At 45.2% G+C, this 24,768-nt stretch overlaps 2 protein-coding genes and 1 long non-coding RNA gene across 5 annotated transcripts in view; 2 read left to right on the forward strand and 1 right to left on the reverse strand.

Moving 5' to 3' along the window:
* Window positions 1-4,271: 4,271 nt before the first annotated feature.
* Window positions 4,272-7,694, reverse strand: LOC150058135 (uncharacterized). Its single transcript, XR_016536797.1, has 3 exons — window positions 7,608-7,694; window positions 7,388-7,516; window positions 4,272-4,731 (listed from the first exon to the last, which is right to left on the reverse strand). It is a non-coding gene; the product is annotated as an uncharacterized LOC150058135 (long non-coding RNA).
* Window positions 7,695-10,220: 2,526 nt separating this feature from the next.
* On the forward strand, window positions 10,221-19,243 carry Ssr2 (signal sequence receptor subunit 2). The gene is made up of 6 exons (XM_090340772.1): window positions 10,221-10,309; window positions 10,927-11,081; window positions 11,879-11,977; window positions 14,963-15,071; window positions 17,139-17,216; window positions 18,807-19,243. The coding sequence occupies exons 2-6, from the start codon at window positions 10,927-10,929 to the stop codon at window positions 18,915-18,917; spliced, it is 552 nt and encodes a 183-aa protein (XP_090196898.1). The 5' UTR covers window positions 10,221-10,309; the 3' UTR covers window positions 18,918-19,243.
* Window positions 19,244-24,162: 4,919 nt separating this feature from the next.
* The window catches only part of Arhgef2 (Rho/Rac guanine nucleotide exchange factor 2), a 52,095-nt gene continuing 51,489 nt past the window's right edge, over window positions 24,163-24,768 (forward strand). For 2 of the 3 annotated variants that reach the window (XM_090340773.1, XM_090340774.1), the window contains exon 1: window positions 24,164-24,187. The gene's annotated coding sequence lies outside the window, so the exon portion shown is untranslated. Of the gene's footprint in view, window positions 24,188-24,768 lie in introns of all 3 variants that reach the window. The other variant, XM_090340775.1, reaches the window with a different exon arrangement.

A 24,768-nucleotide genomic window follows, 5' to 3' on the forward strand; every position in this document is an offset into this window, starting at 1 on the left:
AGAGACCTAGGTTTGATTCCACAGAACCATATACATAGAAAAAGCCGAAGTGGTGCTATGGCTCAAGTGGTAGAGCTCTAGTCTTGAGAAAGCCGAGGCTCAGGCCCTGAGTTCAAGCCCTAGGACTGGGAGGAAACAAACAAAAAAAAACCTGGAGATTATGGCTCAAGTGGTAGAGCTACAGTCTCGAGTGAAAAACAGAACATGAAACCCTCAATACTGACACAAAAAAAAAGGGGAAACGAGTGGGGTGAGGGTTGGGGAGAGCTAGCATTTAATGCTGGGTTGTTACCATGTGTCCAAAAAAAAAACAACAGGGGCTGAGAGTTTTAGACTGCTTGTCTAGGTGCACGAAGACCCAAGTTCGATTCCTCGGTACCACATACATGGAAAAAAGCTGGAAGTGGTGCTGTGGCTCAAGTGGTAAAGGTCTAGCCTTGAGAAAAGTCCAAGGACAGTGCTCAGGCCCTGAGTTCAAGCCCCATAACTGGCAAAAAAAAAAAAAAATAAAACAGGGAGTTTAGCCTAGTGATAGAGGGCTTGCCTAACCTACGACCAGGGTTCGATTTCTCAGTACCACATACATAGAAAAAGCCAGAAGTGGTGCTATGACTCAAGTGGAGAATATCCAAGGACAGAGTTCAGACCCTGCGTTCAAGCCTCAGGACTGGCCAAAAAAAAAAAAGGGGGGGGAGCTGGGCACTGGTGGCTCACACCTGTAATAACAGGTCTGAGGATTGCAGTTACATGCCAGCCCAGGCACAAAAGTCCCGAGACTCCATTTATCCACCAGGAAACAAATGGCACTATGGCTCAAAGTGTTAAGAGTGCTAGCCTTGAGTTGAAGAGCTCATGGACAATATCCGGGGCCCAGAGTTCAACCACCACAACTGAAAGGAAAAAAAAGAGGGGCGGGGCAGGGTAAAGCCATAACTGATCTTGGGACTTAAGGAATAGTAAGACCACACTCATCCTGTGCCCGTTGCTAGGCCATAAGTCAGCAATAGGAGTGCATAAAAATATTGGGAAGATGTTTGGAGCATTTCTTCTACCCTCTGGCCTAGGTAAGACTACCCTCTGGCCCAGGGAGAAAAGCAAAACAAACTGGATCTACTGCCAAGTATGTGAACTTCAAGAACTCTGCAGAGAAGCCGAGCAGTGGCTCATATCTGTGAGTGGTAGCTACTCAGGAGGCTGAGATCTGAGGATCTCGGTTCAAAGCCAGCTCAGGCACTAAAACATGTGAGACTCTTATCTCCAATTAACCACTAGAAAACTGGAAGTGGTGCTGTAACTCAAGGGGTAGGGTGGTAGCCTTGAGCTGAAGAGCTCAGGAACAGCACCAAGGCCCAGAGTTCAAGTCCCACCACTGACCAAAAAGAAGAAAAGTCTTCAGATATGAGAATAGTATCTTGTATACAGTTAAGTTACTGTGTTACAGCAATGAACCATGCATAGGAATTGTAGACTAGTTATTTTAGTACTCTCACTAGAAATTCTAAAAGCTGGGTAAAATTTAAGAAAACTAGGAATGTAGCTTAATGATAGAGTGTGCATGAGGCCCTTGGTTCAATTTCTTGGTAACACATAATACATAAAAAATTAATTTGGGGCTGGGAGTCTGGCCTAGTGGTAGGAAGCTTGCCTAGCATGTACAAAGACCGGGTTCAATTCCTCAGTACCACAAAAAAACCCGAAAGTGGTGCTGAGGCTCTGCCTTGAGAAAGTCCAAGGACAGTGCTCAGGCCCTGAGCTCAAGCCCAAGATGGGCCAAAAAAAAAAAAAATTAATTTGGAAGCTGGGTGCTGGTGGCTCACTCCTGTAATCCTAGTTACTCAGCAGGCTGTCTGAGGATCGAAGTTCAAAGCCAGTCCATGAGACTCTTATCTCTAATTAGCCACCAGAAAAGCGGAAGTGGTGCTGTGACTCAAGTTATTGAATGCTAACCTTGAGCTGAAGAGCTCAGGGACAGCACCCAAGCCCTGAGTTCAAGAAGAAAGGAAGTTAAAAATCATCAAGGGCAAGAAAAAAATGGCTGGGGAAAAAAGTCAAAATCTTTTTACTTGGACAATTTAATCAGAAGGTAGCTGAGAGGGCCGGGAGTTTGGCCTAGTGGTTAAAGTGCTTGCCTAGCATGCACGAAGACCAGGGTTCGATTCCTTGGTACCACATATATAGAAAAAAGCCAGAAGTGGTGCTGAGGCTCAAGTGGTAGAGCTCTAGCCTTGAGAAAGTCCAAGGACAGTGCTCAGGCCCTAAGCTCAAGCCCAGGACTGGCAAAAAAAAAAAAAAGAAGGTAGCTGAGAGGCTGTTTGGGCACTTTGAAGGTTTATGAGCTAAAGAACATGGGCTTACATGATTAATCCTAGCTACTTGGGGGCTAATATCTGAGCATTGTGGTTCAAAGCCAGACTAGGCAAGAAAGTCTATGAGACTCATATCCAATTAACCAGCAAAAAACCAAAGTGGAGCAGTGGTGCAAGTGGTACAACACTAGCTTTGAGCGAAAGAAGCTTAAGGCCAGTGCACGGGCATTGAGTTCAGGCTCCAGGACAGGTTTAAAAAAACGTCAAATGAGTATTTTAGCTGCAAAAAAATATAATAAAAACTGAGATGTCAACAGATGGGTTTAACAGCAGATTGAACAGTTGAAGAACTGTTCAACAACAACGAGGATGGAAAATGAAGAGAGATGACACAAGTGGGCCTTTTTTATGTGTGGCGAGAGCCTTCACTCCTGGCTTTTTTTTTTTTTTTTAAGATTGGTCATGGGGCTTAAACTCAGAGCCTGGGTGCCTGCTGTCCTTGAGCTTTTTCACTCGACTAGTGCTCTACCAGTTTGAGCTACAGTATCACTTCTGGCTTTCTTTCTGGTGGCTAATTGGAGATAAGAGTGTCATAGACTTAGCCCAGCATGTAGCTCATGCCTATAATCCTAGCTACACTGGAGGCTGTGATTTGACAATCAAAGTTCAAAGCTAGCCCTGGCACAAAAGGACCTGAGACTCTTATGTCCAATTAACCTGTAGAAAATGAGAAGTGGGGCTTGGCTCAAGGGTAGATTGGTAGCCTGGAGCTGAAGAGCTCAGGGAGAGCTCCCAGGCTGAGTTCAAGCCCCTTGACCCACAAAAACAGAAAAGGAAAAAAACAAAAAACAGTGTCATGGACTTGACTTTTCTACCCCTGATGGCATCAAATCTCAATCCTCAGATCTCATCCTTGTGAGTAGCTAAGATTACAGGTGTGAGCCACCTGTATCAAGAATGTTTCCAAAAATCAAAGTGATACTTCCAAACAAAACCGCTTCTAACCAGAAGATTCAACTTAGGGAAAATCCTATTAAGTCAGTATTCAAACAAAAGAACAAAGAATGGAGAACAAGAAAAATGTGTATAAAGCTGGGTACCAGTGGCACACACACCTGTAATCCTAACTACTCAGGAGCTTAAGACTGAAGATCATGGTTCACAGCCAGCCAGCCCAGGCAGGAAAGTTTCAGTCGTCTTTCTTTCTTTCTTTCCTCTTTTTTTTTTTCGGTAGGTCATGGGGCTTGAACTCTGGGCCTGGGCTCTGTCCTGGAGCTCTTTAGCGCAAGGCTACTGCCCTACCCCTGAGCCACAACCCCACTTCCCAGTTTCTAGTGATTAATTGGAGATAAGAGTCACGTTCTTTAGTGCCCAGGCTGGCTTTGAACCTTGATCCTCAGATCTCAGCCCCTTGAGTAGTAGGATTACAGGTGTGAGCCACCACATCTAGCCACTCTTATTTCAAATTGGCCAGCAACTAGTGAAAGTGGAGTGGTAGGGTTCCTACCTTGAGCAAAAAAAGGAACTAAGGAACAATGCCCAGATCCTGAGTTCGAGCTCTAAACTGGCATTAAAAAGAAGAAGAAAAAAAGAAAGCAGTACATTCACAGAGACAAATGGGGAGAAGGTTTAGAGAGGCGGAATACATATTTCCATTTTTTTTTTTTTTTGCCAGTCCTGGGCTTGAGCTCAGGGCCTGAGCATTGTCCTTGGACTTTCTCAAGGCTAGAACTCTACCACTTGAGCCTCAGCACCACTTCCAGCTTTTTTGTATGTATGTGGTACCAAGGAATCGAACCCGGGTCTTCACACATGCTAGGCAAGCACTTTAACCACTAGGCCAAACTCCCGGCCCACATATTTCCATAGTAAGGAAGAGAAACACCTGGTATCCTCAGACTCATGCACACCATTCACAAAAATAAAGTTTGCTTTATTTACAAGCTGAAGGCTTACACTCTACCTTCTGGTTCCTATCTAGACCTTTTCTTGGAATTCCCTGAAGAGCTCTGGACCATAATGCATTAATGGAACCATCCATTTACTCAGTCTTATTCAGATTCGTCCTTTGTCCTGAGCCTGATATTTTGCTGTCCTCCATGGACTTCTGCAACTTGTAGCAGCAGCTACATAGGCTTTGACAAACCATGGCCAAACTCCAGCAGGACAACTTGGACTCATCAGAGGATGAGCTTAAGTTTCCTTCCAGGACAGTCATGTGTTTTGTGGGTGGCATTTGGCAGGTCCTCAAATTTGGAAATTGCCTCCGTTTCAGCCTAGGAGACTTTGACGTATAAGGGGGAATCTTAGCGTCATCCTCCTCATCTTCCTTGTCTTCCTCTCGTACTTCATTTTTCCTTACCCGGACAACAGTAGCCTTCTTTCGCTTTGGCTTCTTGGACACAGCAGAATCAGAATCTTCTTCCTTGGGGAATCCAAGAGCAAGCGTCATGTATATTCTCCACTCACCAGTCCTATTACTTATGGGACTTTGTGTGTGATGGTTAGTGAGGCAGAAAGCTGAGATAAGAGGACAAATATAAACCAAGCAACCATCTATGTGTGCACAAAATGGGCATATCAGATGATGACTGTGGGCGTATAGAAGAGAAACTCATTTAAACTTACTAGAAGCTTCTAGGTTCTGGTGGCTCACACCTGTATTCATAGCAACTCAGAAGCTGAGATCTGAAGATTGCAGGTTGAAACCAGCCCAAAGCACCAAAAAGGCCAGAAGTAGAGCTGTAGCTCAAATAGTAGAGTACTAGCCTTGAGCAAAAAAAAATCAGGAATAGTGCCCAGGCCCTGAGTTCAAGCCTCAGGAATGGCACACATGTGCATACACACATGCGCGCACACACACACACACACACACACACACACACACACACACACACACATTGCTAGAAGCTGGTCTTGGTCCTGAACACCTATAATCCTGGAACTCTGTAAGCTGAATCATGAGTATCAAGACCAACCTTAGATACATAGCAAAAAGCTATCTGTAAATAAATAGTCTTAAAATGTATTATTATTTGCTTGTGCCTGTAATTCTAGCTACTCAGATGGCTCAGATCTGAGGATTGCAGTTCAAAGCCAGCCTGGGCAAAGAAACTGAAAATGATGCTGTGGCTCAGAGTGGTAGAATGCTCCCCTTAAGCAAAACACGCACGTTGCACACGTGCACACACACACATACACACATACACACATACACACAACAGCAGGGACCAGAGCCTAGGCCCTGAGTTGAGTTCAACCCCCACAACTGACAAGAAAAAATAAAAATGAAAAAATATGATTACTAAAGAGAAGTTGCAGAACATTACCTGCAAAAGATTCACAGTTCAGATGTATTCTGAATGCATCAGAGGAGAGCTTGCCTTTTGCAAGGATTCTGATGTGAAATGTTTTGTTGAAATAAAAACTTGTTTTGGAAGACATTCACTTTCTTATTTATCTGTTCTATAAATCTTGTTTGTCCATATTTGAAGCTGATAAATGTGCTTATAATCTACATTGTAGTGATGGTTCCATGAGCATATACCTATATTAAAGCTTATCAAACTGCATAGTGTCTGTATGCACAATTTATTGTATAATTACTTTCAATAACAAAACAAAAACCAGGGCTAACATTTAAACCTCCTCTGTATGATCAAACAAATGATAAGTTCATGAATCATTTATTGAGAGGATCAATTGTCAAGAAGCAAGACTGGTTAAGAATGGGGCAGCTAACAGGGAGGCAGTCCTGTGTATGCCCCCTGGAGTCCAATAAACTGAGTTACACTTTGTGCCTTCTGCTTAAGTGATCTTGGAGAAAGGAAGAGATATTTAACTTGCCTGTGCCTCAGTTTCTTCATATGAGAAGAGGGCAATAATAGTATCCACATTGTGTAGTTATTATGAGGTTTAAATGAAGTATAAATCCTTTTTTTTTTTTTGTCAGTCATGGGGCTTGGACTCTGGGTCTGGGCGCTGTCTCTGAGCTCTTCAGCTCAAGGCTACCACCCTTCCCCTTGAGCCACAGCACCACTTCCAGTTTTCTAGTGGTTAATTGGAGAAAAGAGTCTCACATGCGACCGGGAGTTTGGCCTAGTGGTTAAGTGCTTGCCTAGCATGCATGAAGACCCGGGTTCGATTCCTCGGTACCACATACATAGAAAAAAGCCGCAAGTGGTGCTGAGGCTCAAGTGGTAGAGCTCTAGCCTTGAGAAAGTCCAAGGACAGAGCTCAGGCCCTGAGCTCAAGCCCAGGACTGGCAAAAAAAAAAAAGAGAGTCTCACATGCTTTAGTGCCTGGGCTGGCTTTGAACTATGATTCTCAGATCTCAGCCTCCTGAGTAGCTAGGCTTACAGGGGTGAGCCACCACATCTGGCTGAAGTATAAATTCTTATAAAATAGTATGTTGTAAGTACTCAATAAATGTAAGCTGTAGTTACTATTACTGTTGGTATTTTTCCTGGGAGGAGTCCATTTAAACCACATTTAGGAAAGATGTAAATTGAACGGAACGTAGGACTGGCTACCAGTGGTTCACATCTATAATACTAGGTACTCAGGAGGCTGATAGCTGAGGATGAGGGTTTTTATGGTGGTTTTTTTGTTTTGTTTTGGTTTTTCTTCTTTTCCAGTCCTGGGGCTTGAACTCAGGGCCTGGGCACTGTTCTTGGACAATTTTTGCTCAAGGCTAGCGCTCTGCCACTTGAGCCACAGTACCACTTTCAGCTTTTTCTGTGTATGTGGTACCATGGAAAACAATCCAGGGCTTTGTGCATGCTGGGTGAACACTCTACCACTAGGCCACACTCCTGGTTCGACAGAGGTTTGAAGTCAGCCCAGGCAAAGAAATCCAAGAGACTCTTAGCTCCAAGTAGTCAGCAAAAAGCTGGAAGTGGAGAAGTAGCTCATGTGGTAGAGTGTCAACTTTGTGTGAAAAAGTAGTTAAGAAGGGTGTACAATGTACACACACACACACACACACACACACACACACACACACACACACACACACTACAGATGTCTTAGCAAGGGGTGTAAGACCTCAGAGGCCGAGGAATATGGGACAGGGCACTCACACTGGATGGTTCCTGGCTCCCTTGGTAGCCTAATTCATCAGGAAAGCTGCAGATGGATGTCAGGGAAACAGCTAAGCCATTAAAGGGGAGATTGTCTGTCCCTGACTCCCCACAAGCTTCTTTGGTCCCCTGGGGGAAAGAAGAACGACAGATCAGTTCCAAGTGGAGCAGTTTACACCAGGTAGAGTTCCCAGCTCTATTCCATAGCCTTCCTGCTTACTGTGACAGAGGAAAAAGACCTATTCTCTTTCTTCTTCATTATCATGAAGCTCTATGGTTACTAATGCAATGAGACCCTGGCGTGTCCTCTCCCTTCTTCACCATATACTCACAATTCTGTAGGCCCCAATGTCCTCACAGAAGTGGTTGTTATAACAACTGGAGGGTGGGGTCCCAGAGCCTTGGGTTCAAGGAGGGGTCCTATGAAGAAGAGGGCCTGCACACATGCACACATGTGCATGTGTATGGGCGCACATGCGCGCACGCACACACACACACACACATCTCTTTCATTGCAACCTCAGAACATCCCTCTTCTTCAGGGAAAAGGGGAGACTATGGTTACATTCTGAAAATGAATGTAAACACCAAACATTAAGACTTGGCAAGGGTAGATTCCAGAATCCACTTTGGAATCCACATGTGCTGGGAAGACATTTTTCAAGTAGCAGAAAATAGTCTACCAGCAACCCGAGGCAGCCAGATGTATCAGATTTTCAAGGGATCCAAGAATTTAGAAGAGACCTTCAGGGTGTGCTTCAAGACCCTGAGGGGTTTTTTGTTTGTTTTCGTTTTTGTTTTTTTGGTGGGTCATGGGGCTTGAACTGGGTCTGGGCACTGTTCCTGAGCTCTTCAGCTCAAGGCTACTGCTCGACCCTTAACCAAGTCCCACTTCCCATTTTCTAGAGGTTAACTGCACATACGAGTCTCAGGTCCTATTGTACCCGGGCTGGCTTTGAACTTTGATCCTCAGATCTCAGCCTCCTGAGTAGCTAGGATAGGTTTTTCTTTTCTTTTCTTCTCTTTATTCCTTCCTTTCTTTTTGTCGGTTGTGGGACTTAAACTCTGGGCCTGAACACTGTCTCTGATCTCTTTAGTTCAACACTACTGCCCTACCCCTTGAACCACAGCCCCACTTACTGTTTTCTAGTGGTTAATTGGAGATAAGAGTCTCTCAGTCTTTAGAGCCCCAGATGGCTTTGAACCATGATCCATAGATCTTAGCCTCCTGAGTACCTAGGATTATAGCCGTGAGCCATGGCGCCTTAAGACCCTGTGTTGTTTTTTGACTTTTTTTTTTTTGCCAGTCCTGGGCCTTGAACTCAGGGCTGAGCACTGTCCTTGGGCTTTCTCAAGGCTCGAGCTCTACCACTTGAGCCACAGCACCACTTCTGGCTTTTTCTATGTATGTGGTACAGAAGGAATCAAACCCAGGTCTTCTTGCATGCTAGGCAAGCACTCCACCACTAGGCCAAACACCCTAGTTTTAACTGAGCTTCTCAGTACCCTTTCCCCTCTCTTCCTCTCAAAAAAACAAGGACCTGTCTTTTCAGCATTTCTCTCCACATTCCCTAGGAAAAGCTCATTTGAGTTAAACAGTTATTGAGAAATGTAATGCTGTAATATATGATCCTTGATAAGAGTCTAGACTTTCTGTTTTTATTGTGCTGCTATTGGTATGTAAACTCAAGGCCTGGGGTTGGACACTCAAGACTAATATTCTTGCCTTTTAAGTTCCATTTCCAGCTTTTTTGTAGTTAAATGGAAATAAGAATCTCAGACTTTCCTCTCAAGATGGCTTTTCTTCCTTCCTTCCCTTTTTTTTTTTTTTTTTTTTTTTTTCCAGTCTTGGCTTGCACTTAAGGCCTAAGCATTCTTCTTGGGCTTTCTTAAGGCTAAAGCTCTACCACTTAAGTCACAGAACCACCACTTCTGGCTTTTTCTATGTGTGTGGTACTGAGGAATCGAACCAGGATCTTCATGCATGGTAGGCAAGCACTCTACCACTAGGTGTAACTCCCGGCCCCAAGGTTTTCTTTCATCGATGTTTTTGTTTTGTTGTGTTGTGTCTGTTGTGGGGCTTGAACTCTGGGCCTGGTCACTGTCCCTGTGCTCTTCAGCTTAAGGAAAACATTCCGCCATGCAGAACCACAGCACCACTTCCCCAAGATGGCTTTGAACCAGGATCCTCAGATCTCAGCCTCCTGAGCAGCTAGGATTACAGGTGTGAGCCACTGGTGCCTGACTAGGTTTTGTTTTTGAAAGTCACAAAGGGCACTGAATATTTACTGCATATTAGAAAGCAATTCTGTACTCATCTTATATACTGGGAATATATTGTGCTCCTGAAGGAGACTGTCCTGGTTCTTGGGAGCTACAAACTCTGGTACATGAAATAGAATAGCATGATGTGCAAATCGTTAAGAAATGTATATATTTAAGCTGGGTTCTGGTAGTGCATGCCTGTAATCCTAGCTACTCAGGCTCCTGAGATCTTAGGATGGCAGTTCAAAGCTAACCCAGACAGGAAAGTCCGTAAGACTCTTATCTCCATTTAATCACCAGAACCCTGAAAGTGGCACTATGGCTCAAAGTGGTGGAGCACTAGCTTTGAGCAAAAGAAGCTAAGGGACAGTGCCCACGTCCCCAGTTCAAGCTCCAGGACGAGGGGGTGGGGTGGGGTAAGGTGGGGAGTAGGGAAAGCGTGGCAAAGTCCATCCTGTTTGCGGACTGCTTACATTCTCTAGGACGGTGAGCGCCACAATGGGCAAGAGGAGGTTTGCCCAAGAACTACAACTCCCAGAAGACATTGGGTACCGTGAAGCACCAGGGTTTCCGGCCAGAATTTATTTCCGGTCCTTTGGGTGCTGACGTTCTCTTCCGGTCGTGTGGCTCTTTTAGAAAGCTTTTGGGGTGCGCACGGTAAGTCCCGGGACCTGGAGGGTCTCTGCAGGAGCGGTGAAAGAACTCGTGTTCACACGTCAGTCAGCGGCTGGGGGGTCAGCATGAGGAGGGGAGAGGGCGGCTGGCGGGAGGACGGGTACCCTGGACCAGGGTCCGGGAGGGGCGAGCGGGTTGAGCGCCTCCCCCCCCCCCCCAGCCCGGGACAGGAATGGGGTTCGAGGTGGAGGGAGAGGACGCTTGGGATCCTGGAAATGGATTAGAGGAGGAGGAGCTGCAGAAAGGCTGCAGCCGTGGAGGACCTCGGTGGAGGGAAAGCTGGAGACTGCTGCAGATGAGAGATGGGCAGAAGTCATGTACCCCAAAGACAGCGCCCTCCGAGAAGACTCCGTCATTTGGGAGGGCACCCGGGTTCCTGGCACGAATAGGACCGAGGACACCACTGGTGTCTGGCATGGTGTCTGACGGAGATGTAGGAGAGTCTGGAGAATGGGGGAGAGCTGGCAGCTTCTGCACGACCCTGTGGAAGGGACTGCTGCTCTGAGGGGAGTGAAACAGCTTTGATAGACGTAAAGGATGTTTGCCAACCTGGGTTGAATGCTGGGTTTTTGGTGTTTTTTTTTTTTTTTCCTCCAAAGATGAGGCTACTGGTATTTGTGGTGTTGGCTCTATTAACTGTCACTCAAGCCGAGGAAGGAGCCAGGCTTTTGGCTTCCAAATCGCTGCTAAACAGATATGCGGTGGAAGGGCGAGACCTGACCTTACAGTACAACATTTACAACGTTGGCTCAAGGTAGGAGAGTCATGGGGTTCCAAATTGGACCTTGGGATTCTGAATTCTCCAAGGGGCATAATATATCTTGGGGGGGCGGATAGTGATTTCTCTTTAAGAGACCTCCAGTATCTGAGGTCATGAGTAAATTAATATACTGCCAGACCTGCTTTTGGAAGTGAGGGGTTACCTATCTACAAGAAACGGTCTAACATTTTTTTGAGCTTGAAGAGATTCACAGTGGAGAAGAAGCAAGACTTGTGAAACAGGCGTTCTGAGCTTCCAGCTTCCTTCTTTTGTTAGCTTGGGTGTTTTTGTTTTTGTTTTTTTCATTTTACTCCCTTTAAATTTTTTCTACCATATTCATCTTGCTCCCTCTCTACTGTTCCATAACAGAAAATTTGAGGCAAGAATGGGTTTGCACCCATTCCCTTTTAGGTGCTTGAGTATTTTGCAGCTTCTGAGTAATGGAGGGCTGCGAATGTGGCTTAGTGGTAGATTATTTGCCTAGCATTCATGAAGTCCTGGGTTTGATTCCTCAGTACCACATATACAGAAAAGGCTAGAAGAATGCTGTGGCTCAAGTGGTAGAGTGCTTGTCTTGAGCAAGAGAAGCTCAGGGACAGTACCCACGCCCTGAGTTCAAGCCCCAGGACTGGTAAAACAAACAAACAAAAAATCCTGAGCAATGGAATCTAGACCTTGACCTGGGTTTTCTGTACAGCATACCAAGTGTGCTAGGTGACTTTCTGAGTTCTGGCTTTTTAGTAGAACCAAGCAGATTTGATTTGATCTGGTGTGTTTCCTCTGTTTTCTAGTGCTGCATTAGATGTGGAATTATCTGATGATTCCTTTCCTCCAGAAGACTTTGGCATTGTCTCTGGTATGCTCAATGTTAAATGGGACCGGATTGCTCCGTATCCTCTTGGCTGTGGGTAATCAAGGTTGGGTGGGGAAGGGGAACAGGAATATTGCCTCTAAAACAGCAAGGGAAATTCTACCAGGCTGGTCTTATATGACTATTCTATCATGTATCTGGTTAGGGTCAGAGTGGTATAAGTTGTGTGAGCATTATTTTGAGTTAAAAGGCTGTGAAACTATATTGGAAGGGTGTATGGATACTTCTAAAGATGTCTGTAGGCTTGGGAGCATGGTTCAAGTGGTAGATTTCTTCCTTAGCGAGTTCAAGGTCTGAGTTTAGTCCATGGTACCACTTTTTTTTTTTTTTTTTTTGCTAGTGTTGTGGTTTGAACTCGGCCTTGAGTGCTGTCCTTAGGCTTTCTCAAGGGTAGAGCCCTACTACTTGAGCCATAGCACCACTTCTGGCTTTTTCTGTGTATGTGGAATCAAACCCAGGTCTCCATGCATGCATGTGGTACTGATCAAACCCATGACCTTGTCCTACTAGGTAAGTACTACACAACTAAGCTGCATTCCAGTCTCAAAATACTTTTAAACGAAATTTAGAGAGCTGGGAGTTTGGCCCAGTGGTAGAGTGATTGCCTAGTACATAGGAAGACTCGGATCGGATTCCTTAGTACCACATACATAGAAAAAGCCAGAAGTGGTGCTATGGCTCAAGTAGTAGAGCTCTAGCCTTAAGAGAGCCCAAGGAGGGGCCAGGAATTTGGCCTAGTGGTTAAAGTGCTTGCCTAGCATGCATGAAGACCCGGGTTTAATTCCTCGGTGCCACATATAGCAAAAAGCCGGAAGTGGTGCTGAGGCTCAAGTGGTAGAGCTCTAGCCTTGAGAAAGTCCAAGGACAGTGCTCAGGCCCTGAGCTCAAGCCCAGGACTGGCCAAAAAAAAAAAAAAAAAAAAGAAAGCCCAAGGATAATGCTCAGTCCCTGAGTTCAAGCCCCAGGATGGCCAAAAAAAGAAAAAAAAGGAAAAAAAAAATTAGTGGGATGCTAACATGAATGATTGAATGGCTGCTTAAATAAGCCTTTTATTTTTAATGGCTGCTTAAATAAGCCTTTTATTCACTGACCCTACCCCCCCCCACACGATTTATCATTTATCTTCAAAGTATTAAATTAGATGCTTGTTGTTTTGTTTGTTTGCAGGTCCTGGGGCTTGAACTCAGGGTCTGGGCTCTGTACTTAATCCTCTCAGTGCTGAAGAATAGTGCTCTATCACTTAGTCACAGTGCCACTTATGACCTTTTCTTTTCTTCTTCTTCTTCTTTTTTTTTTTTTTTTGGTGGGTCATGGGGCTTGAACTCAGTCTGGGCACTATCCCTGAGCTCTTCAGCTCAAGGCTACCACCCTACCCTTAAGCCAAACCCTACTTGCCGTTTAATTGGAGATAAGAATCTCAGGTCCTTTGTGCCCAGGTTGGCTTTGAACATTGATCCTCAGATCTCAGCTTTCTGAGTAGCTAGGATTTCAGGTGTCTACCGCGCCCAGCAATTATGCCTTTTCTGAGTAGTTTATTGAAGACAAGAGTCTCATTCATAGACTTTCCTGCCTAGACTGGCTTTGAACCATGATGTTCATATCTCAGCAATCTTTATATCTCAGCATCTTGCGTTTTTTTTGCCGTTGTTGGTTTTTTTTTTTTTTTTTTTTTTGCCAGTCCTGGGCTTGAGCTTAGGGCCTGAGCACTGTCCTTGGACTTTCTCAAGGCTAGAGCTCTACCACTTGAGCCTCAGCACCACTTTTGGCTTTTATCTATGTATGTGGTACCGAGGAATCAAACCCGGGTCTTCATGCATGCTAGGCAAGCACTTTAACCACTAGGCCAAACTCCCAGCCCCGTTGTTGTTTTTTTTAAAGTAGAAAGCTTCACAGACGTATTGTCATACTTGCATAAGGGTCATCTTAATGTTACCTCTAACTTTCCAGCATTAGTATATGTGCTGCCAAAAGTACAACTTCTCATTTTCCTCTCGTAAAATTAAAGCATATTTAGATTTTCTGGTAAGTGTAGGTGTTCATTGTGTATGAGTGAGTTCTGAGTTTTATATTTTCAAGAAATTCCTTTAAATCACACATGGTGGGGCCCCTATAATTCCAGCTTATTGGGAGATCGAGGCAGGAGGATAGAGAGTTTGAAGTAAGACTTAAAGAAGATAATGAACTGTATCTTCAAAGAAAAAGTCAAAGTGCTTGTGCTCACCGTGAGCTACTCCTATTAGAGTGGTTAGTACTGCTAGCCAGTTAGAAGGCTGAGGCAGTGAATGGAGGTTTGAGGCCAGCTCAGACAGAACAATCTTGATTCTGAGTAGATCATCAGAATTCCTTAAATTTCAGCAAACTATACCACATACTTTAGCCTTTGAAGAAATCTCTTGTTTTTGTTTGTTTTTGTCTGTCTTAGGGCTTGAACTAAGGGCTGACCCTGAGCTCTTTTGCTCAACGCTAGTACTCTACCACTCTGAGCCACAGTGCCACTTCCAGTTTGAGGGTTAGTTGGAGATTTGAATCTCATGAGGGGAGCATGGCCTAGCAGTAGTGATTGCCTACCATATCTTAAGTTCTGGGTTCTATTCCTCCATACTTCGTACACAGAAAAAGCCAGAAGTGGCACTTGCTCAAGTAGTAGAGCACTAGTCTTGAGCTGAAGAGCTCAGGGACAGCACCTGGGCCCAGAGTTCAAGCCCACACACACACACACACACGCACGCGCGCGCGTCTCATGAGGACTTTTCTGTTTTGCCCGGGCTGATTTTGAGCCGTGATCCTTAGATCTCAGCCTCTTGAATAGCTAGGATTATAAGCATGAGCCACTGGCACCTGGATTTTGTATGTTGGTTTGGTTTGGTTTCATATAGGTAGTATAGGCACAAAGTGACCACATATGTTGGCAAATACTTTGTGAGTGGGGCATTTGGTCTACAAATTGCATGTCATGACCACCTTAGCTTCGTCATGTTTTTCCCTTCCTTAACCCTTGGACCAGTGCTAGCAATGTCTCCCACACTGTGGTCCTGCGCCCTCTCAAGGCTGGCTATTTCAACTTCACTTCTGCAACAATTACTTACCTGGCACAGGAGGACGGACCTGTTGTGGTGAGTTGCTCAAATCCAGAGCTGAATGGGACTTGGATTTGCCTTCTTTTAAAAACTTGTAGAAGTCAGGCGTGGTGGCTAATGCCTGTAATCTTAGCTACTCAGGAGGCTGAGATCTGAGGATCACAGTCCAAAGCCAGCCCGGGCACTAAAAGTCTGTGAGACTCTTATCTGCAATTAACCACTGGAAAACCAGAAGTGGCGCTGTGGTTCAAGTGCTAGAGTGCTAGACTTGAGCAGATATATAGCTCAGGGAGAGTACCCCAGGCTTTCATTTCAAGCCTCAGGACCAGCACAACAAAAAACTCTTACAGAAAATGTTAATAATAGCCACAGAGCAACCAGCTCTGAGCACAAAAACTCAGGGTCAGTGCCCAGGCCCTGAATTCAAGCCCAGGACCAGCACAAAAACAAAACAAAATTCTCTAACACTTAATGTAGTTTCTGAATTTTTTTTTGTCAGCCATGGGATGTGAACTCTGGGCCTGGGTGCTGTCTCTGAGCTCTTCAGTTCAAGACTATACCACCCTACCCCTTGAGCCACTGCGCCACTTCTGGTTTTCTAGTGGTTAATTGGACATAAGAGCCTCACATTCTTTAGTGCCCAGGCTGGCTTTGAACCACAATCCACAGATTTCAGCCTACTGAGTAGCTAGAAGTACAGGTATGAGCCACTGTGCGCCTGGCTAAGTTCCTGAATTTTTTCATGAACTACATGAAATTGTATCCTCATAATTCTAGCCATGGGCTGGGAATGTGGCTTAGGGGTTGAGTGCTTACCTAGCAAACATGAAGCCCTGCATTCTATTCCTCAGCACCACATAAACAACAACAAAAAAGCCAGAAGTGGTGCTGTGGCTCAATGATAGAGTGCTAGTCTTGAGCAAAAAGAATTTAAAAGGACAATGCTAAGGCTCTGAATTAAAGCCTTGAGACTGGCTAAATAAATAAGCTAATTCTAAGCCAGGCAGCTGGCTCAAGCCTGTAATCCTAGCTACTCCAGAGACTGAGATCTGAAGATCAAGGTTCAAAGCCAGCCAGCACAAAAGGACCTGAGACGCTTATCTCCAATTAACCTCTAGAAAATGGGAAGTGGGACTTGGCTCTAGGGTAGGGCAGTAGCCTTGAGCTCAGGGACTATGCCTAGGCCCAGGGGTAGTGCAATCACCTTGAGCTGAAGAGCTCAGGGACAGTACCCAGACCCACAAAAATGTAAAATAAAATGAAAATAAAATTCTAGCCTATTTTCAGATGTTTCATCATTTCTACTTTCAACTAACTTTAGGATTTGGTTATACCTGGTATTCAACAGGTTAATAGACACAAAATTAAAGTCTTAGCTGTAGCTGCAGAATAAGGTTATTTGCAATGTGCTCCAAACTCTTAACCTCCTCTTCAAAACAAAGGAATGTTGACCAGGCCCAACTGCTCCTCCTCCCCCTGCCCAGAAATGTAAATTTAGGTAGGGCTTTAGACTGCAGAACCTTTCTCACTTCATTTGAGCCTCAAGTCAGCCCTCTGAAGTAGAAGAAGAGTATTTTCTTTTTTTTTTTTTTTTTTTTTTTTTTTTTGCCAGTCCTGGGCTTGAGCTCAGGGCTTGAGCACTGTCCTTGGACTTTCTTTTTTTTTTCCCCAGTCCTGGGCTTGAGCTCAGGGCCTGAGCACTGTCCTTGGACTTTCTCAAGGCTAGAGCTCTACCACTTGAGCCTCAGCACCACCACTTCCGGCTTTTTTCTATGTATGTGGTACCGAGGAATCGAACCCGGGTCTTCATTCATGCTAGGCAAGCACTTTAACCACTAGGCCAAACTCCCGGCCCCCCTAATTTATTTTTCTTCCCAACGTACTTGTCTTTATTTTTTGATTGCTGAGGATTGAACCCAAGGCTTCACACCTACTAGATAAGCACTCTGCTACTGAGCTCCATTCCCAGGCCCTTCCTCATCTGGAAACAGTCTAGGGGCTCTGGAAACTAAGAATCTAATGTTTAAAGCTAGGTAGTTTAGGACTACCCTCCCAGATGAGGTGACTTGGATGCTTACCTTAATGCCTATTTCTTCTTTTCAGATTGGCTCTACCAGTGCACCTGGACAGGGAGGAATCCTGGCTCAGCGAGAGTTTGATAGGAGATTCTCCCCTCATTTTGTAAGCTTTCTAGCATTCTCTACTTTCATTCATTTGATATAAGAATACCTTTTTTTTTTCGGGGCTGGGTGTTTGGCTTAGTGGTAGAGTGCTTGCCTAGCATGCACAAAGCCCTAGGTTCCACATACACAGAAAAAGCCAGAAGTGGTGCTGTGGCTCAAGTGGCAGAGCACTGGCCTTGAGCAAAGTATCCAAGGACAGTGCCCAGGCCCTGAGTTCAAGGGCCAGGACTAGCAAAAAAAAAAAAACAAAAAAAAAAGAGAGTACCTTTTTTTCTCCTCAATTATGAGACTTGAACTCAGGGCCTAGGTGCTATCCCTGAGCTTTTTTGCTCAAGGGTAGCTCTCTTAACACTTTGAGCCACAGCTCCACTTCTGGTTTTGGGGTGGTTAATTGGACTAAGAATCTCATGGGCTTTTCTGCCCAAGCTGACTTTAAATCATAATCCTCAAATTTCAAGCTCCTGAATATCTAGGATTACAGACAAGCCACTAGCTCTTGGCTTCCTCAAAACTAGAACATTTGGGCCGGGTGTTTGGCCTCGTGATAGAGTGCTTGCCTAGCATACACTAAGACCTGGATTTGATTCCTTAGTACCACATACATAGAAAAAGCCGGAAATGGTGCTGTGGCTCAAGTGTTAGAGCACTAACCTTGAGAAAGCCCCAGGACTGGCAAAAAGAAAAACAAAAACTAGAACTGTTAACATTTGAGCCACATGGCCAGTTCTGGCTAGTAACTGGCTAGTTGAAAATAGGTGTCTTGGGATTTGTTTGCTAAGCTGGTTTTAAACCTCAGTCCTTAAATCTCAGCCTCTTGAGTAGCTGAGATTACAGATGTGAGCTACTGACAGTTATTTTTTCTTTTCTTTTTTGCCAGTCCTGGGGCTTGAACTCAGGGCCTAAGCAGTGTCCTTGAGCTTTTTCTGTGTATGTAGTACTGAGGAATGAAACCCAGGGCTTTGTTCATGCTAGGCAAGCACTTTACCATTAGGCTACACTCCCAACCTGACACTTAGTTATTTTAAGGTTCAAAGGAGTATCTGATGAGATTCATAGAGCATTTGGAAAGGCAGATGGAAACTTTGTTGTAGTTTAGTCTAAAAGAGAATGATTTGTCCTGGGGGTGGGTGGCTCATGTGTGTAATCCTAGCTACTCAGGAGGCTAAGATCTGAGGATCAGGGTTCAAAGCCAGCCAACACTGGAAAATCTATGAGGTTCTTCTCTCCAGTTAACCCCAAAAAACTGAAGTGGTGCTGTGGCTCAAGAGTGGTAGAGTGAGACTGGGAGTTTGGCCTAGTGGTAGAGTGCTAGCCTTGGGCAAAAGAACTCAAGGCCTATGCTCTTGAGTTTCATTCAAGCCCCCAAAAAGAGAAAGCTCAAGGCACCAAAAAAAAAAAAGGGGGAGGGAGGGAGAAGGAAAGGTTGGTAGATTGAGATTGATTGGTCAGGAGCGTTAAGAGAACTTTTTTGGCCAGAGTTCTGTTTTAGATTTGGTCTGTACTGCTCCCTTTGTTATTAGACCTATTCCTTCCTTATTGTCTCCTGTATTTTCACCCAAACTTCTAAGTTCTTGGTTTCCCTCCACAGCTGGACTGGGCAGCCTTTGGGGTTATGACCCTGCCCTCCATCGGCATCCCCCTGCTCTTGTGGTACTCGAGCAAGAGGAAATACGATACTCCCAAAACCAAGAAGAACTGAGTGGGCTTCTGCTGCCTTCCTCTCCCAAGAAACCAGGTGCTTTCCAGACTACAAAAGTTATCTCAGATGTGATCTCTTAGCTTTTAGCCCACAGCTACCTTGTCCTGGATCCTGCCCTGCTCTCAGAGTGAAGGATCATGCCCAGGAGTCCATGAGAGCCTCCTTGGTTCCATTGCAAAGCCATACAAAACAGGAATGCCTTCAGCCACAACCTTGGGCCTAGAGGGCCCCTCTAAGGTGCTGTTGGTATATTGCTGGCAATGTGAACTCCAGGGGTCCAGAAAGGGACCCTTCAGAGACTGCCTGACATCACTTCTATCCTTGCCCTTTCCTCTAAGAAGAGGGTGGAAGATGAAAGCTGTGGGACTTTATGAGGCTACCCAGTCTCTGTTTTGGGTTAGGGAAGTGCTTACCAAATGGGGTTTTCTAATAAAAACAAATGCCACACTGACTTGTCTGTATTCCCATCAGCTGAGTAAACCAAGATAGTTGCAGAAGCTCTGGCCATGAGTTCCCTGGCCCCAGGGCAATTGATCTAAATTCTGGTCTTCTTGCCTTAGAATTGTGGTTCTACTCTCATGGAGATACTTGTCTCTTTTTAAGCCTTTTGTTGCCATCCTTCTCCAGGTCTAAGTATTATTTGCTGTCACCACATAATCCCCTAACCTTCCTTGCCTATGAGTGTTCTCCATTCTCCACTGTAGAAGATTGTTTGCAGGGCCGGGAATTTGGCCTAGTGGTTAAAGTGCTTGCCTAGCATGCACGAAGACCGGGGTTCGATTCCTTGGTACCACATATATAGAAAAAGCCAGAAGTGGTGCTGAGGCTCAAGTGGCAGAGTGCCAGCCTTGAGAAAGTCCAAGGACAGTGCTAAAAAACTCAAGGATAACACTCAGGCTCAGGGGTAGGGTGGTGGCCTTGAGCTGAAGTGCTCAGGGACAGTTCCCAGGCCCAGTTCAAGCCTCATGATACACCAAAAGAAAAAAGAAAATGAGTTAGAAGAGAGCCAGGCGTGGTGGTCCATGCCTATAATCCTAGCTACTCAGGAGGCTGAGATCTGAGGATCTCTGGTCAAAGCCAGCCCAGCACTGAAGTCCAAAATAAGACTTTATTTTGCCAGTCATGGGCTTAAGCTCAGGGCCTGAGCACTGTCCTTGGACTTTCTCAAGGTTAGAGCTCTACCACTTGAGCCTCAGCACCATTTCTGGTTTTTTTCTATGTATGTGGTACCGAGGAATGGAACCCGGGTCTTCATGCATGCTAGGCAAGCACTCTACCACTAGGCCAAACTCCCGGCCCCCAAAATAACCACCAGAAAACCTGGAAGTGGTCCTGTGGGGTAGAATGGTAACCTTGAGCTGAAAAGCTCTGGAACAACGCCCAGTCCTATAACCAACAATAAAGAAAATGGGTTGGAATCATGCCTGAGAGCTAGTTGTTTTTGTTTGTTTTGTTTTGTTTTGTTTGTCCATAGTGAGGCTTGAACTGTGGACCTGGTCACTGTCCCTGAGCTTTTCAGCTCAAGGTTAACACTCTTATCACTTGAGCCATGGCACTACTTCCAGCTTTTTCTGTATATATGGTACCAAGGAATTGAACCCAGGGCTTGTGCATGCTAGGCAAGTACTTTACCACTAGACCAAACTCTTGGCCCCTGAGAACTAACTTTTCAAGAATGGTCAATAAACAGATCAGAAGGCCACGCTCTGTGCCCCCCCCCCCCCTTTTATTTTTGCCAGTCAGGGCCTGAGCACTGTCTTTGGGTTTTTCTCAAGGCTAGCACTTGACCACTTGAACCACAGCACCACTTCCGGCTTTTTCTGTGTATGTGGTACCAACAAATCGAACCCTACCACCTTACCTGGCTACATTATTTTGAATGCTTCTGTGGTTTGAGACAGTCCAGAAGTGTGTGCCTACAGAAAGGCTTTGGCTGTAGCAGCACTTGGGAGAAGCCACTGTAAGCTGACTCTGTCCAACCCAAGAATGCCATGGTCCGGCATGCATGCCTCCCAGGCAGGAGGGAAACCCAACAAACACCGGCTTTGTTCCTGCCACCAAGTTTCCCCCAGCTTCCCTGCCCGACCGGTTTAACCTTTCCTTTGCCTCTGGGCCCCAGGAAGATGAAAAGGACATGGAGACAACGGGAGGCTCCAAATGGAGTGGTCTTCCTTCAGCTTGCATCCCTCTTTGAGGGGCTTCGGCTTGGACAACTCAGGACTGGCCAGGTCAGAGGGCAAGGAAGATAGTTTGCTTCGGTGCATCCTGTTCTTTATAGGAACCTGAAAATGCTCAAGAAGATCAGGGCAGTAGATCAGGGTCTCTGGGTTGGGAACAGGTATGATGAAGGGAAAGGGAGCTAATTTGATGCATATCATCTTGTCCGGTAGGGTTGACAGTTATTTCTGAAGGAGGGAACTTGCTGTTTTCCATCTGTAGTCTCTTCCAGAAATATAGCTAACCTATAGGAGGACGGCTCTGATTTAGAGGACAGAATGAACTTCACAACTGCAGGTACAGCATTTTTTCCTCTAGAGTCTAGACAGAGTCCTGTCTTTACCTTTCCTTGCAGAACTTTGTGCCCCGGTTCTTGTTAGGGATAAGAGACTAGGAGAGTAACCCAGGAGCCCACAAATGACAAGAGAAGCATTGTGAAAGCAGTAAATGCCATTGGCACCCTGAAAAGAAGCCAAAACCAGATAATTCCTCTCTGAAGAGATCAGCTTCCTTGGAGTGAGAATATGACCTCCCTTGAGCAGTGGTGTTGGACAATGTAAAAGCTTTTAAAATCTATAGACAGAGACTTAGCTGGAATAGTTGGCTTTAGGACTGAACCCTTTTAACTTGATGTAATCTGAGAGGACGAGTGGCAGACACCACTCCTCCGCTCTTACTAGAAAACCACCCTGTGGAGGTTGTGATCTCTCATCTTAGGAGTTGTGTGCAGATCTGTGGGAGGAGAGGAAAAAGTAGGCACTTGATCTCACATCCGCCCTGGAGATTGGGTACCCAAATGGAGGCTCCTCCCTAAAAGGCAATACAGATAATAACTCTACTGCCAAGGTTTGCCAGATCTCCTTCACCCTCCCACATCGTCCAGACTCAGCTGGTATCTGCTCACTCACACATAGCCCCAATACCAGGGGGAGCCAGGTGGCTTGATTTCTGCCTACCTCATGTACTAGGCCTTTTGTCCTCTGCCTGAAGAAAATGAGTGGGAACCAGGTAAGAGTAGTAGAAGGAGCCATGCAGTGGAAAGAGAGGAAGCTGTCAGACAAGTGAGGAGGTGGTTCTCACAAGAGAAGCAGGAGTACTAGGAACCAACCCCATCATAGACACTCATGACTGACCTCAGATAATCCCTCCCCATCTTGGAGCCTGTTTCCTCATCTGGACAACCATGAAATAGCTTAATGAGAAAGTTTATTTTATTTATTGTTAGTACCAGGGTTTGAACTCAAGACCGCACACCTGCTGGCCTTGCCTGATTGGCTGGTGCTCTGCCACTTGAGTCACACTTCCAGCCCAGCTTTTTGTTGATTATTTTAAAGATGGAGTCTAGTGGACCTTTCTGCATGGGCTGGTTTCAAACCTTGATCCTCTGGATCATAGCCTCCTGAGTAGGACTACAGACATAAGGTACCTGTGACTAACTTTATTTAATGAAAGAATTTCCGAGGACCCCTTGCCAGTAAGACGTTTCCTGTGTTCTCATGAAGTAAGAAACACTGTCACTTTCTCATATGTAGCTTGGGGTTCAGCGAGGAAGGGAAGGACACAGTTCAACATCTGACAGCAGCTACCATTTTCCTGTTGTCTAGAGTAAGAATTTTAGAGCAAAGAATGATCATAGGTCACCCAATTTTTTCCTCATTTTACAGATGAAGAATGATGAAGTGAAATGGCTTATCCAAGGTCACCTGCAAATAGCAGCTTTATTGAGTCACTACTGTGAACCCATTATTTATACATTTCATGTTTAACATCTATTATACAGCTATTATATACCTGTTATGCAGCTAATAGGTAACTAAGGTCGCACAACTAGTGAATTGGCAGAGCCAGCCAAGATCTCTCAACTCCAACAAGCCTTTTCCACTAGCCCACAGGACCCACCAGATGGTGGGGGTGAGAGGGAGGGAAGCTCCCCATATTATCTCAGCAAGTCCAGTCTGCCTAAACTGGGAAAAGATAGAGGTGAGGGGCCGGGAGTTTTGCCTAGTGTAGAGTGCTTGCCTAGCATGCACAAAGACCTGGGTTCAATTCCTTGGTACCACATACATTGAAAAAGCCAGAAGTACTGTTGTAGCTCAAGTGGTAGAACTCTAGCCTTGAAAAAGCCCAAGGACAGTGCTCAGGCCCTGAGTTCAAGCCCCAGGACTGGCATACACACACACACACACACAAAAAGAGGCAAGTCGGCCACCCCTCCCCCAGTGTTATCAGGAAAAGAGGTGGAGGAGCTAGTCAAATATCCTGCTGCCTGGTATCCACAACAAGCCATGCCATGAATCCTGGTGTTGAGCTGCCTGCACACCCCTATTCCTATTGGCTGGAACCAGGGCTGTCCTCAGATGAAGCTGCCTTGGTAATTGGTTCTTCTTGTATTTTCATCACACTTACACCAAATGTAATCTTTCCTCTGCTACTGTAACCTGCCTCTTAAAGGGACCTGTGTGCAGTTTTGAAGCCAACTTCGAGAGTTCAAAGTATCTTGCTGACCTGGATAAGACCTTGTTGTTGAGTAGGTCTCCAGCAATGGCTCTTTCCTGCCATGTCCTCTTTCTCCAGCCCCACCCTCAGCTTCTCCCTTTCCCTGTTGAAAAGAGGGTGAAAGTTCCCTGGATGTCACATTCCCACATCCTCTCCCCTCAGGGTGATCCCAGCTTGGCTTCCTACACCTGTTTTCATGGGAGCCTGAAGCCTATAGCAGCCCTTTGTTTAGGAAATGCTGAGGACAAAGTAGTGGCATAGAAAAGGTTAAAGACCTGGCATACACTGTCTAGGGTGTTTGAAGTAGGGTGGGGAAGGGAAGGGCTTGAGCAGTTGAAGAGGCAGCTGGTATGGGCTGGAATGAGTCCCTCCTGTCTCCTATGCAAACTTCTATATCATGAGCAGTCCTCTTAGAAGCACCCACAGAGAGGACCCCTCCCCCAACAAGGTGCTGGTCTGGATCCTTAAAGGGACTACTTGAAGCAAGACTCTTTTATTGAAGTCACCAACGAAGGGCAGGAACAGGTCTCCCATCTTTGGGCTATCTCCCAGGTCTGGTGAGTTTTCCTTTTCCCTTTTCTGGGTCCTTACCTGATGAATGGGTATTCCCTGAAGTAGAGATGTCCAGAAACCCTCTGGCATTCTTGGAAACAGGGATCAATTCATATTTTAGGAACTACCTATTCTCATTTTTAATTAAGGGGCTGTATGTGTGTGTGTGTGTGTGTGTGTGTGTTGTGTATTTGAGCTTGTGTGTGTGTGTGTGTGTGTGTGTGTGCACATGTAAAATAGGGAAATAAATCATAATAATGATCAATGGTGTGTTCATACAACTTGTATGCTGACAAACTTATACAATTGACAAATTATACTAAATTGTTATATACATATATATATATTCTTTTATAGTCCTTATAATCCTATAAGGTTGACATACCCTATATTAAATATCAGTTTCAGAGAATGTATTTATACCAGGAAGTAAATAGTAGTGCTAAGGCTCAGATTCAATTTCAAATCACTCAGGAGTTATGGATACCAAGGATGGCTCTAGATCTTAAAACTTCGGGATACCAATTTACCCAGGCATCTCTTATGCCTAATATTTCTTTTATTCCAGGGAGATAATTATTAGACT

The sequence above is a fragment of the Megascapheus bottae genome, chromosome 10 (assembly GCF_031878675.1).
Source record: "Megascapheus bottae isolate mThoBot1 chromosome 10, mThoBot2.hap1, whole genome shotgun sequence".
NCBI classification, from domain to species: domain Eukaryota; kingdom Metazoa; phylum Chordata; class Mammalia; order Rodentia; family Geomyidae; genus Megascapheus; species Megascapheus bottae.